A 15,477-nucleotide genomic window follows, 5' to 3' on the forward strand; every position below is an offset into this window, starting at 1 on the left:
AATTCTGGGAGAATAGCCTTTTGCCAGACGTGTAATATTAGACGTCAGTGAATGCCATGACTATAAAAGAGAATTCTACATGACTTAATTAGCTTGAAATATTAATTTATAAGCAATATATATTTTGACAATATACTATTTTCTTTCATATATTTAAAAATTATTAATTGGCCTAAGTAAAATAGCTGATACAATTTTTTCCAGAAGCAATACTTAAAAATTTAGAAATATTATCTCAAGCTCCCAATGAAATAAAACCAGAAATGAAAAAAAAGTTACAATCAACACCACAAAATACAGAGGATCATAAGAGATTAGTATGAATAATTGTATACAAAAAACTGGATAACCTATAAATAATGAATAAATTCCTAGAAATATCCAATGTCCCAAGACTGAATCAGGAAGAAACAGAGAGTATGAAAGACCAATTCCCAGTAATAAAATTGATTCATTAATCAGAAAATTTCCAATAAACAAAACTCAAGGTCTGGATAGCTCCACAGGTAAATTCACCTAATATTTAAAGAAGAGTCTACACTTATCCTTCTCAAACTATTACCCAAAATTTAAGAGGAAGGAACACTTCAAAATTCATTCCATGAGGCAAGTATCACCCTGATACCAAAATTAGACAAAGACAACACAGGAAAAGAAAATTATAGGTCAATATTCCTGATGAACATAGATCCAAAAATCTTCAAAAAAAAAAAAAAGACTAGAAAATAAAATTCAACAATACATTGAAAGGATCACTACATCATGATTAAGTTAGGTCCATCTCAGAGGTGAAAGGGTAGTGCAATATTCACAAATCAATATTTACCTGATACACCAGGTAAACAAAGTGAACAATTAAAAAAAAAAAGGTCATCTCAAAAGATGCAGAAAAAGATTTTGACAAAATCAACATTTATTTAGAATAAGAAAGCTTTTAACGACGTGGAAAGAGAAGACATATACCTCGATATTTAATAAGGCCAGATATGACAAAAGCACAGGCAACATCTTACTCAATGGTCAAAAGGTGAAAGCCATTTCCTCTAAAATCAGGAACAGGATAAAGATGCCTACTCTTACCGTGTTCATTGAACATAGTATGGGAAGTTCTAGCCACCATAGTCAGACAAGAAAAACAAGCCAAATTGGAAGAAAGAAGTAAAACTATCAGTCTTTGCATATGACATGATCCTATATGCAAAAAAATCCTAAAGATGCCACCAAAATACTATTAGAACTAATACATGAATTCAGAAAAGTAGCAGGATACAAAATCAATATACAGAAATCGGTTGCACTTCTAAATACTAGTAATGAATCATCAGAAAAGGAAAATAAGAAAACAATCCCATTTATAATTACATCAAAAAGAATAAAATATTCAAGAGTAAATCTAACTAAGAAGGTACAAGACTTGTATTGGAAGACTATATGGCATTAATGAAAGAAACTGAAGAAAACAAAAGGTGATGGAAAGATAGACTGAACTCATAAACTGGAAGAATTTTTATTGTTAAAATGACCATACCACGTAAGGCAATCTACAAATTTACTGCAACCCTTATCAAAATACTGCTTGTACTTTCCAGAGAATTTGGACAAATAATTCTAAAATTTATTTGGAAACAAAAAGACCCTGAATAGCCAAAGCAATCTTGAAAGAGAGGAATAAAGCTGTAGGTAACACACATACCCTCATTTTAAATGATACTACAAAGCAGCAGTAATTAAAAGAGCCTGGTACCAAACATGGAGAAAGACAGACATTGATCAGTAGAACAGAACAGAAAGACCAAAAATAAATTAATGTTTTTATGGTTAATTAACTTATGACAAAGGAGACAAGAATATACATTGAGGAAGGACAGCTCTTCTACAAATGGTGTTGGGAAAACTGGACAACCACATGCGAAAGAACCAAACTGAACTACTTTCCCACACTGTATACAGAAATAAACTCAAAATGGATCCAAGTGTTAAATTTAAGACCTGAAGCCACACAATTCCTAGAAGAAAGCATAGGTAGTATGCTCTTTGACAGCAGTTTTAGTAATATTTTTTTTGAGGGGTGGGGGAGATTTGTCTACTCAGGCAAGGCAAACAAAAGCAAAAATAACCAAATGCGAATAGGTCAAACTAAAATTGTGTCAACAAATGAAAAGGCAGCTTACTGAACGGGAGAAGATATTTGCAACCAATATATCCTGTAAGAAGTTAATATCCAAAATACACAAAGTACTCATACAATCAACATCAAAAATCCCTAAACTATCCAGTTAAAAAGTGGGCAGAGGCTCTGAAGAGAAATATTTTTCAAAGACATTCTGATGGTCAACAGGTACATAAAAAGATGCTCAGAATTACTAATCATCAGGAGAAGGAACATCAAAACCATGGTGAGATATCACCTCACATCTGTCAGAAAGTTCATCATTAAAAAGACAAAAACAAGTGTTGGCAGTATGTGGAAAAAAGAAAATCCTCTTATACTGTTGGTGAGAGTGTAATTGGTGTGCTCACTATGGAAGGCAGTAGGCAGATTCCTTAGAAAGTTAAACACAGAACTTCCATATGATCTAGCAATTTCGCTCCTAGGTATTAACTCAAAGAAAATAAAAGTACTAATTCAAAAAGAGATAAGCACCCTGATGTTCAGTGTGGCATTATTTACAATAGTCAAGATATAGAAGCATTCATTCATCCAATGATAGATGAATAGATAAAGAAGATAGAACCTGTCATATGTTAACAGGTTTTAGTTTGACATAGTCCCATTTGGTTGTTTTTGCTTTCGTTTGCCTTGCCTAGGTAGACAAATCAAAAACAAACAAAAAAAATATTGTTAAGACTGCTGTCAAAGAACTACTACCTATGTTTTCTTCTTGGAATTTTATGGTTTCAGGTCTTAAATTTAAAACTTTAATCCATTTTGAGTTTATTTCTGTATATGGTGTGGGAAAGTATTTCAGTGTGGTTTATATATACAACGGATTATTAATCATCCAAAAGCAAAATAAATCTTGCCATTTGCAACAAATACTTAGATCTAGAGGATACTATGGTAAATGACATAAGTCAGACAAAGAAAGACAAATACTGTATGACCTCACATACATGCAGAATTTAAAAAATGAAAACAAGCAAACAAATCAAAATACAAAGAAACTCTTAGATATAGAGAGCAAAGGGGTGACTGCCAGAAGGAGGGGGTAGTGGGGACGTGAAATAGATGAAAGGTATTAAGAGATAAAAAGCTTCAGTGATGAAATAAGCAATGCAGGTCTTATAATAAATATATAGTATAACGAATGTGATCAATAACATTGTAGTAACTTTGTTTGGGGACAGATGGTTACTAGACTTATCATGGTGACCATTTCATAATGTATGCATATGTCAGCACTATGCAGTACACCTGAAACTATCAAAATATTATAAGCCAACTTTTCTATTTCAAAATTAAAAACAAAAAACTTTCTTCATAGATGCATACACCTGAAGTGAGGCAAAAGAGAGCACAGTTAGTTCAGTTGCTCAGTTGTGTCCGACTCTTTGCAACCCCATGGACTGCAGCACGCCAGGCCTCCCTGTCTACCACCAACTCCTGGAGTCCACCCAAACCCATGTCCATTGAGTTGGTGATGCCATCCAGCCATCTCATCCTCTGTCATCCCCTTCTCCTCCTGCCTCTAATCTTTCCCAGCATCAGGGTCTTTTCCAATGAGTCAACTCTTCGCATCAGGTGGCCAAAATATTGGAGTTTCAGCTTCAACATCAGTCCTTCCAAAGAACACCCAGGACTGATCTCCTTTAGGATGGACTGGTTGGATCTCCTTGCAGTCCAAGGGACTCACTGTCTTCCATTAAAAGAGCAAGTCCTCTTAGTACATAGAATTTTTTTTTAAGAATCCCACAAGATTTCCAAATTATTGCAATCAGCAAATATACACACACACACACATCTATGTATACATTTGCACATGCAACAAACATGGATATGTGTATATTTATGTGTATGCATATATGAAATATATATGTGTATATGAAACAAAACATATCCAAATCCTCCAATGAGTATTTGCTCCTTAATGTGGATTAACATGAAGAAGTAATTAATAACTCTCCCCTGCCTCTGCTGCCAAAAAAAGCATAGTCAACCACATTGCTTTTGTTACAGGGAAGGGAGGGAAGGAAAAAAATTCCTACTTGAAAAGAGGTGCTTCCTGGGAAATTCATATATGTAACTAGAAACACATTGACTTTCTGGTCATCACAGAACTCTCAGGGCAAGGCAGCTAAGCTTGAACTTGGATGGGCTCTGTGTCTTTAACACAGGTTACCTAAATAGCTGTGTGCTGGCTTTTCTTCCACAACTTTGATTCTTCTTGCTCCAGCAGGTATCACCAGCACTTCTACATAACCTGTAAAAGTCAATAAAACATGAAATACATCTTGAGTTTCTTCTAATTCTTTTTTCTTCACTGACTTTCCCTATTTTCTTTTGGTTTTGGCTTTTGATGTGTTATTTCAATACCTATATAAAGAAAAAAATTGTCTATAAAAGCTGTCATAATTTCAAGTTGAGAAGTTTTTTGGAGCAACACTGAGAATACAAAACTATCATGAGCAAATGGGTGACTGTATTCTATGTTAAAAAGCTTCCCAACAGCTTATGAATTATAAGGTGAGAAAAAGCACAATGGGTAGCTTGGTTAGAAACACAGTGAATCCTGGAACAGAGCAAATTAACTTAAGTTCTGCTCATGGAACTCCTGTAAATCAGAAAGTGTAGGGAGGAGGAAACATTGCTGGAGAGCATCAGATGGTGGATGTGTGTCCCTGAAATAGTTGAGTATTGGACAAGAAAGACCAAGCCTTCCCTGGGAGATGAACAAAGGGTTTTGAAACTTGAGCTGGAGACAAGTAAGATAATAAGATAATTAATAAAACAATAAGTAAGGCCACATCAGGCAATCTGATGTCACCCTGAAAGGGATCAGATGGCTAGGAGCAAGATACAATTAGGTATTTTTTAGGAAATACACTTTAGCAGTGGTTAGGAATGTAATGCCTGAAGTGAAACAAGAGGGTAAGATAAAGTTGGATAGAAGAAAAAGTACGCACAAAAAGTCAAAATCAAGACTTCATTTTCTCAGTATTTCTGTATAGCCACACATAGCTCTAATAAAAATCTAATTTTCAAAGCTATTGATAAAAAGGTATAATAGCTAATCCTAGAGTTGTCTCCTATTGATTAATTATTCAAATTCCTGAAACTGTTGACAATTATTTGCTGTTTACCAAAAGGTAGCAGACACCCCACCTGGTGGCGGTGCCTGGGATTAGAGGTGTGTGCTTTTCAAATCAGCATTTCTAATAGAGAATAAATTTTCAGTAAAACTAAATCATACAAGTACTTCCATTTTGTTACGTGAATGCAGTATGCAGCAATGAAAATAGAAATGAACACCTACTTCCTATGTGCATACAGAAATGAAGTAACATGATTTCTGTACTCAATGAGTTTAGAATCGAATTGGAAAGAAAGAGACAAATATCTTGCATAAAAATGAGTTAAATAAAGCTTCCAAAATTAAGCTTAGAAGATCATATTCAAAATAAAATGGCTAATTTTCCAATGAAGAATGTAAATTAAAGTTGTTTAAACCATCCCCCTTATCTGATGACATCACCACTCAGAAGTTGCTGTTATTTTAACTCGGAAGTGGGATTTCCGGCCCCCACCCCCACCCCTTTTAAGTGGTTCTATACATTACTGATGTTTGAGTAACACTGGCATCAGTAGGAATCACAATGTTTCAGAAAAGAGAACATTTCATATAGTCAAGGAAAGCTTCATAAAGAAGCAAAAAGATTAACTGTCTTTGAAGAATGGATAGGATTTGGATATACAAGTGACCCTTAAATAAAACAATGCGTGAGTTAAGAGTGCTGATCTGCCCTGTAGTACAAAATCTGAGTATAATAAGTAATGGACCCTCTGTATACGTGGTTCCTTTGTATCTGTGGTTCTACATCTGAAGACTTAAAAACTGCAGATTGTGTATACTATAATATTTACTATTAAAAAAATCCATATATAAGTGGACCCATGCAGTTATTTGAGAGTCAACTATATATAAAAAAGAGTGAGTTCACCATATGTAGAGAAAAGTAACATGGTAAGTGGTATTTTTTGTACCACATAAAATAACTCTGACAGAATGAGAAGGTGTAAGAAGATGGCTATATTAAGAGAATTTAAATGCATGCCCAGGATGCTGAATTTACCACTTGAAGCTACTGAACAATCTACAGCAAGGGATGTAATCAGATACTGGTTTGGAGAGGTTTTATCTGATAGTTTGGAAGAGCCTCAGTGATACAGCTGTGGAAAGCAGTATCAGGAGGCCAATGTAAAAATCCAGGAGCGCTAGAGGCTAAGGAGGAAAATCTAGAAGGCATTGTAAAGGGAAAAAAAACTCTGAGTTTGAGAACCAACAGAAAGTGAGGACATAACACAATCTTTTATTATTACTTATGTGAGAATGCAGTCATCATTTGTAAAAACATGAAAGTCAAGTTTGGGTAATAATCTGACAAGTTTTGCAGTTTGTACTCAACAAACCAGTATAATACACTAATAAAAAATATCCAGTAAGAACTCTGGAAATGTGGAACTCCAGGGTAAAGTCAGGCTTTCCTCACCTCTGTGAGGCAGTAATTGAAGCCACAGGAGTAAATGGAGAAAACTGAGAGATGGAAGTCAAAGACTTAACCTTGGTGACAGTTATGGGTTTTTAACAGAAAGATTGAAAAAAAAAAAAAAGAAAGAAAAGAAAGAATAAGGAAGGAATAATCCCAAGAAAGTAGAAATCTGGCTATTTTGGTATAGTGGGATCTTATAGATTAGAATATTTTAAGAAGAGTACTGGTACAAAAACCTGCACAGACATCAAAGAGAAAGGTGACTAAGAGGAGTCCACCAGATGTCACAAACAAGAAGTAACTATTCATCTCTGAGCAAATTAAGGTGTTTGAAGAAGATAAATTTTAGGATTGTTAAAAATGAAGAGTAGATACAGAAAAGTAGAGGCAGTAACTGTAAATTCCTGTTTGAGTTTAGCAGTAAACTCAGAGGTATGTTGTATTTTAGGACAACAGTTATATCCAGAGCAATTCTCTGTTATTCAATAGAAACAGCTTGGAGGACAGGTGAGTTAGATTGCGTTTAAAGAAGAGAGGAAGGAAAATATTAAGCAAAGACATTTGATAAGGGATAGCTAAAGTCTGGGGTCTCGATATTTTTCTGTAAATAAGTCTCACAATTGAGACTGCATATTTTTAAAAGATGTGAACATACAAGTGGCTATAATTGAGCTCAGAAGCTGAAATAAAGACTATGATGTCAAGGTCATAAACTTGATCCTCACATGGGACAGTTTGCATCGTATATACATAGGAACATCCTCTTTTACAACCAGAGATCCCATTCTTAATTGGCCATCTTAAAATGCCCAAGGTAATCATTATCTCCATGGTAGTAACAATGATAAATGCTGTATTTTGAGCAATTGCTATGTGCTGGTCACAACTGTAGATAGTTGATATAAATTATTTCACTCAGCCCTAATGATATCACCCAAGGTAGGTATTTAATAGATTGGAAAATAAAGGTAGAGGAAAAAAAAAAAAAACTTGCCTTTTTCAAGACTGCTTTGTCAGTAACTGGCCGATGCAAGCTTTGAACTCAGATCTGTCTGATTACAGCTAGAGCCCACTACTACTATTTCACAGAGTAGAATACATGACACTACAACTCTATTATTGCTGTGGCAAGCATACAAATAACAAGTCTAAGAGCATGCATTTCTTGTTCTGGATTAGTGTAGTCATGTATCGTACTAAGAATAACAGATTCTATGCCCACCCTCTTCTGAATGTATATTGATAACTATATAGTTCCACAAGTGGCCAAATATACAATTTACCTTTAAAAATCCCTTAACAAATCAACCCCCGTCCAGGCAAATTAAAATGAAATACATGATATATGTGCTAAGGAATAAAAATTCTCTTAAGTTGATTTTCTAGTTTGAACAAAAATGATTTAGCAGACTCTAAATAGAGCACAGGGACTGAAAACACCCACATGTGTCTGTGCATGTGTTACTCACACAATATATACAGTGTGTATGGCCAACTGGATGAACATAGGGCTGCGATTCCTTCAAGAAATTCTAGAAAGTCCATAAACTGTAAGGATAAAATTGTCTCAAGAGAAATGAATACAGCATTCCTAAAGTCACAAGTAGATGAAGCCCACAGCATAATTAAAGATTCATACAGAGTTTTGTTTTTTAAAGTTCTTAATGATGTAATGTTTCATTATTCATTACATTAATAAATGTTAATGAATCACACACTATGTTGGTCATTAGGACTAGGGTATTGAACAAAAACTAGCCATGATATTTTTCCTCACTGATCTTTAAAGTATAGCAGGAAAGGAAAGATCAAAGAGTGTAAAACAAAATTACCATACAACTCAACTCTATGGATACCAGTAGGGTATCCAAACAGAGAGATAGGTGGTGGAGGTTGTTCAGGGAACACTTCATTGAAGAAGTGACATCTGAACTGAGACCTGAATGCTAAACGATGCTTGGTCCTTGGAAGAAAAGCTATGACAAAACTAGATAGCTTATTAAAAAGCAGAGACATCACTTTGCCAACAAAGGTCTGTACAGTCAAAGCTATGGTTTTTCCAGTATGTATGTACAGATGTGAGAGTACCATAAAGAAGGCTGAGCACCAAAGAAGTGATGCTTTTGAATTGTAGTGCTGGAGAAGACTCTTGAGAATTCCTTGGACAGCAAGGAGATCAAACCAGTCAATCCTAAAGGAAATCAACCCTGAATATTCATTCATTGGAAAGACTGATGCTGAAGTGCCAATACTTTGGCCCCCTGATGTGAAAAGCCGACCCATTTATTGGAAAAGACTCTGATGCTGGGAAAGATTGAGAGCTAGAGGAAAAGGGAGTGACAGAGGATGAGATGGTCAGGAGGCGTCACTGACTCAATAGGCTTGAGTTTGAGCAAACTCAGGAACATAGTGAAGGACAAGGAAGCCTGGCATGCTGCAGTTCATGAGGTTGCAAAGAGTCGGACACAACTTAGCGACTGAAAAACAACAACCAGCAAAGCTAAGAGAACAATATTTTTAAATGCAAGGTGCTAGAGAGAGCATGGTCAGCTTGAGCACCTGTAGCAAATCTATTGGCTGCAGCTTAGAGTAGGAAAGTGACCTCGGTAGAGTTGATACCAGAGAGACAAGTAGGAACAACACCACACAAGGCCTTATGGTTCAAGTTTAGAATTTTAGTTTCTCCCATGAACAGTGTTAAACTAGCAGAGAACTACAAGCACAACAGATTGTTGTACGGAAATAACAGTATTAGTCTCTGATACTCCCAATATTGTAGGCACTTTAGACATCTTCCAAATATCAGAGGCTGTTAATATAATTTAGAAACTAATAAAACAAAAGTAGAAATTAAAAGTGCAATAAAAACAAAGGAGATTTGAAGTAGAAATCGGGGAGGTGGGGAGGAATGTATTCATCTAACTGTAGTCAGAATGAACAACATTACTGGTTTTTAACTGCAATTTCTATTGTCTAAGTTTAGTTGAAAAATTAAGTGTTATTATTACTAAACAAAACTACCAGTGCTAAACGTGCATCAGTATTCCTGGGTGAACTGTCTCTAGGCAGGTAAACAATTATGCAGGAATAGGCTTCCAAAGTTCTAATATCTTTAAATCTCTTCAGACATCACTTTAACTTTTGCATGATAAAAACATCTCCCATCACAATCAGGCTGAAAAGCTTATGACTGTACTTCTTAGCTGGAAGCCTTTTACAGCTTTGCCTGACTTTTCTCAATGAGTTCTGACAGATTTTGACTTTCAGAATCTGTCACCTTTTTTCACAACTTCAGAGATTGAGATTTTGATCTGCAATTTACCCTGGGCCTTAGTTATTTTTAGGCTTCAAGTTCTTCAAGCTTACTTATCTTTTATTCTGCTGGGGCCAAGAGAAAGGTTATATATTTGAGGGCTGTGTCTAATTTTCTCCTGGGGGCTTTTTTTTTAAATCTAGCATGAACTCAGTTTTCATGATTATTCAAATATAAATGGCTTATTCTTCATATTAAAATACATCTTTTGGGGGCACATCTTTCAGCTTCTGAACAAGAAATTTAAAACAGGAAAAAAGTCGATATATGTAGTATAAGCTTATAAATGACAATGAAAATCAATCATAAATACTAAGATAGTTCAATAAACAGATGCCCAGGTAAGACACTAATGTAAACATAAAATATTCGCTTCCTCCCAGTAAACTTGAAGGCTTGAGTTTAAAGCATTTTCTGTATATAAAGTTTACTTGTGAGTCATTATATTTCAGTACAGATAATATCACTTTTTGTTGTGGATCACTTTAAAATTCACACTACATATATCATTCACCATCTGTTCATCCTCATATCCCCTATGAGTGTTTATAGATGAGGAAAGAAAACAAGAGAGGATGTGTTCCTGCTCTTAATATATCTGGACCATCAGCCCACATCTTCTTTTTTTTTTTTAATTTTATTTTATTTTTATTTATTTTTTTATTTTTATTTTTTTTTTGAAGATTTTAAATTTTATTTTATTTTTAAACTTTACATAATCCGCCACAGGTATACATGTGTTCCCCATCCTGAACCCTCCTCCCTCCTCCCTTCCCATTCCATCCCTCTGGGTCGTCCCAGTGCACCAGCCCCAAGCATCCAGTATCGTGCATCGAACCTGGAAATATCATGTATGAAATGAGTTGCCAGCCCACATCTTCTGATTTCCTGTTATAGTTTCCAACATGCTACACTGCTACAGACTCTGCTTTCAAAAATGTATTTCCTTGGAACTTAGTAAACACATTAAGAAAATAATAAAGAAAATGGAAGCTGAAAACCTGAAGACTAATACTCTCAATAGTTGCTTCAGGCTGTTAAAAATCATTATTCTCTGTTAGACATCAATACTGTGCACTGGAGGATAAGGCCTGTAGAAATCTGATAATATTAGCCAATGCAAATTAGATTATTCCCTTGCTGCTCCAATTTATTAAATGCACAACAGATGATTTCATATTCTCAGTATTGGGAAATGGGCTTGTTAGCATTTTGGCTCATATCATATGTATTATATGTCATCATGAAAAATCATTCAGTACCCATTACAAAAGTCTTCAACAATCAGAAATGTGATTTCTAAGTCAAGTTCAATATAATTTCTGTCCCCAAAGACTGTTTGGATTAGTAATTTTGAAAAAAAAAAAATAATAATCACCTGCTCCTCTGGTGTGATTAAAATCTCCTTTAATGATTTTGCATGATTTTCCATTGCCATTGCACACACCACAATGATCTTCCCTTGCAAGAGACCCTAATAAACCATCACAGCCAACTTTCTGCAACAAGAGAATGACAGTACATCATAAAGTGAACTTCTTCTTTTCTAACGACTACTTCAGGACAAGCCTAGTCTACAAACTTGACATATCTATTTGACGAACTAGTAAAACTCCACATTCGCTGGTGCAAACTAACATAGCAAGCTCATATCAAATAATATCATTTGTAAAGTGACCAAATAGTAGGGCAGTGATCAAACTATATTTTCCTATATTAAAACTTAAATGACATCTGAAAGTAATTTGGAAAACTCTTATTGAGACAAATGCAATTTACATAAATCCCAAAAGAAATCACATTTCTACTAAATGTAACATGATTGATCAAATTCATTCTACTCAGCATAGAACAGATGGGTTTTACCGTATGGTTGGCTTTACTCCTAAAGAGGCTGCTGAATAAATGCTGAATATTAAATATTAACTTGTGCAAACCAAACATAAATGTTTACACTCATCACAGTTCATGAACAAATTTCTGTTCCCTGCCTTCTTTGGAATCTTAACACAAGTGACCAAGAACTGCTTATAACCTATGGTTGCTGTAAGAAAATATTAACAGTGGGATAATTAATTTTATATGTTCCCAGAAGAACTATGTTAATATTAACTATGTTAACTATGCATCTTCTTAGATTAAAATATAGACTCTTTTCTAGTGAATAATGTGGGTCTCCCACTGATATTCAGAAAAGACGATATTTACTCCAAGGGTAGAAGTTAATAATGTTGGTGGTAGCTGAAATAAATTACCCTTGATCAAGAAGAAGCTGCAAAACTGACTGACGATACATCCATTTATAACAAGTTAAAATTACTTAAATAAAATTTTAAAATATCAGATAAAACAGAAACAAAACTAGGGTCTTTTTCTGTGGTTGGTGTTGGGTGGGGGAAGAAGCAGATTAGAAAACACAGCTGCAGGATGAATATCCCGAGAAACCAAAAATCACATTACACCTGCATAAAAAAGGTATCCTTTCTTTTTGTCAAGGCGGGTATATCAGTGTCAAGAAGTAGACAAAGCAATGCAGTAGTGGAGAACTCTGATCAGCGAATCAAAGCTTATCTGGGAAGAAATAGAATGATTCTGGATGAAAGAGGTGGCCACCACAGGAAATTCTCAAAATACAACAAAGTCATGGGAAGAGTTCACTAAGCAAGAGCCATGAAAAGACCAGAGACTCCTGGGGTTAAAAATCTCTCCTTCATGTACAAAAGAGGAGAAAATTGAGAGAGATTACAGTGGTTTTGAAATGACAGAAAGCACCTTTATTATTCTACCCATAGCATCTAGCTTCTTTCTTGGTAAATACAATAAACTCAATAAATAGTAGTTCAGTAATCATTGATTGAATAAATGAGTACCTAGTTGTCTGCTAGCTTTTTGTAATCCTTATAATTGGGACAGTATATGTTTCTAAAACCTAAAACAAAAGGCAGGGATAGACATCATGTCATGGCTCAATAACCATGTACATTTAAAATAAGGATGAAAAAATTCACATTTTGTAATCAGTAGTTACAAGTAGCCACACTTTTCAAAATATGCCCACATAACTCCAAAAATTGAGGATGAATGTCTTGGAAAAGACAACACTGTTTAACTGGTGGTAGGTGCCTGAGGTACCACTGGTAGCTGAAGACAGGGGAATAGCACAATAATATAGAAGACAGCATTCTCTATGCTTTGCCAGGATATAAATGGCAGGGAGGCCAACTGGGTCACCAGGAGAAAGCTGTCTATTTTTCAATTGCTCTCCTTCGTCAACTCATCAAGTTTAGAAACTGACTTTCAATGTCAATGTATATTTTAGGATAAAACAAAACACTCCAGCCAAACTCAGTATAGAGAGCTGTCAGAAAGAAAAAAAGGAAGCATGTTTTTAATTATATTAAAAGACTGAATGAAGCATTTTAGTTAAAAAGCCAGAATGGTGAAGTATTCCAAAGCGATCAGAAGTAACAATCCACTTCACAGAACTTTAAGTACAATCATCAGACTCACATAACACTTACACAGAATTTTCTGTTGTTGTTGCTGTTATTTTAATAGTTAGGGACTCTATAAAAGGTCTGGCTTACACAATACTGTTAAATGAAAAGCATAGCAATGTAAGCTATTGTATTTGGCATATAGTTGGGAAAATAATTTTCTTTGAAAAATAAACTCATTTAAGTCATACTAATCTGACATTTACATAAAATGATGAAATAAAGATGAAAGTTTTAACTGCACAACTTAGAGCTCTGAAAACCAAGTGTTTATAGGTAAATAATTGCAATGATTTTTAAACGGATGAAAAATATATTCCAGGCTACTAAGGAAATTAATATGTAATTATAAGGCTGTTTCTTATATCCAATTATATTGCATGATTCTATGCTTTAAATATTATAGCATGCTGGCAAAATAAAGAATCTAAGAGCTGGTAAACCATTTAAGTTTCAGATTGTTTCCAAGTTTTTACCCAGAAGTCTATATACTTCTACTGGACCACGGACTGATCAATCCATAGTTTGTAATTGTTTTCAAATTTTGGTGTATGTGTGTGCTTATGTGGTCAGGCATGCATTTTTAGAGGAAGAAACCAAAACTTTTATCAAATTCTCAAAGGAGTGTATTATACAAAAAAGTCAATGATCACTGGCCTATTTCCTTTTACAGATTAGTTAATGGATGCACACGTATTTTAAGTGATTTTCCCAAGAATATAGTTTGCTAGCGGCTGCCATGGATTTTGAGTGTTGCTCTACTCAGATACCTCTCTCATTACTAAAGGATGCACATTCTCCTCCCAGGCCTGGGAAATGTATCAGTTTATGGCTCTTAACCTTCATCCCTTTTAAGAAAATGCTTAGCCTAAAGAAAACTGCCTTTCCCAAGGTCATAGCCCCCTCATCCCCTGGGACAGTTTGTATCCAAACACTAGTAGACAATAGGGGTTGAAAAGGTCTGGTTTTCTCTCCCTGGATGGAGACAACTTTGAAGAGCCATCCCAACTACACGAAGCTAGCTAATGAAGCTAGCTGAGGTCTTGTGACTGTGCCAGCCCAATTGCTCCCTGTGCTCAATCCTGCCTCCTCCCCCCCCTATATACACATTGATCATGAAAACACTTGGCATTAAATTTCCCGCATATTTATCATCCAGGGGAAGGCAACTGTGAGAGTGGCAGACCCGTAACTGGCAAAATCCAGAGCTTTAGCCATCGCTCTTTCCACTATGCTATTTATTTGAACAGAATGACTACTTTTCTAATGATAAAGAAGAGCACATACATGCATATAACAGATGGAGATTATTTTTAAAAAGAAAACAAAAAGACAAATGACATGTTTAAGTACAATAAAAATTGAATATACATTTAAAAATCAGCTGATACAAGAATGTAGATAATATTTTAACATTAATGAATAATAAGACTGATTTTATAGGTTTTTGCCACATGGCTCAGTCTTGGACACAAGACATGGAGAAATGGAGTGCTTGAGTTTTTGGTCTGGAATATTTTGACATAAAATGCCCAAAGTGTCATAATTTTTCAGGCCTGTAATACATACATTATTGAATAAATATGTCAGATTCTTTCAACTAGAAATGGACATTATAGATTTTCCAGTCTGAACCCTTCACTATACAGATTAAAGAATGGACTTCAAAGTTGATCAGACTTACTGAAGATCACAGTTGAGGCAGGACTACATTAAAATCTTTTGAATCTTAGTACAGTGCTTTCCACCATACTGTGCAGCTGCTCCAAGGTCCCCCAAGCCTCCCTCAGTGCAGACACTCACCCTTTTGGAAAGTCTTACCTGACACCTGCCATTTGCACAGACATCTAATCCCTGATATCCACAAGAAGTTCCATCCAACACTTTTTCTGATAGGAGAATAGGCTGTTCTTTTCCAACAGGAGAACAAAACAAGGCACACGGCTTTTCTACAGAGTG

General features: G+C 35.1%; 1 protein-coding gene across 1 annotated transcript in view; it reads right to left on the bottom strand.

Annotated features, from left to right (window-relative positions):
- Positions 1–15,477, bottom strand: part of ADAMTS19 (ADAM metallopeptidase with thrombospondin type 1 motif 19) — a 276,274-nt gene that overhangs the window by 72,467 nt on the left and 188,330 nt on the right. Inside the window, exons 14-16 of the mRNA XM_055548380.1 lie at positions 15,340–15,467; positions 11,400–11,520; positions 4,341–4,421 (exon numbers count right to left, since the gene is read on the bottom strand). Of these exons, the coding sequence (XP_055404355.1) occupies positions 4,341–4,421; positions 11,400–11,520; positions 15,340–15,467 (330 nt within the window). The remainder of the gene's footprint in view (positions 1–4,340; positions 4,422–11,399; positions 11,521–15,339; positions 15,468–15,477) is intronic.

Source organism: Bubalus kerabau, chromosome 1, assembly GCF_029407905.1.
Source record: "Bubalus kerabau isolate K-KA32 ecotype Philippines breed swamp buffalo chromosome 1, PCC_UOA_SB_1v2, whole genome shotgun sequence".
NCBI lineage: Eukaryota > Metazoa > Chordata > Mammalia > Artiodactyla > Bovidae > Bubalus > Bubalus kerabau.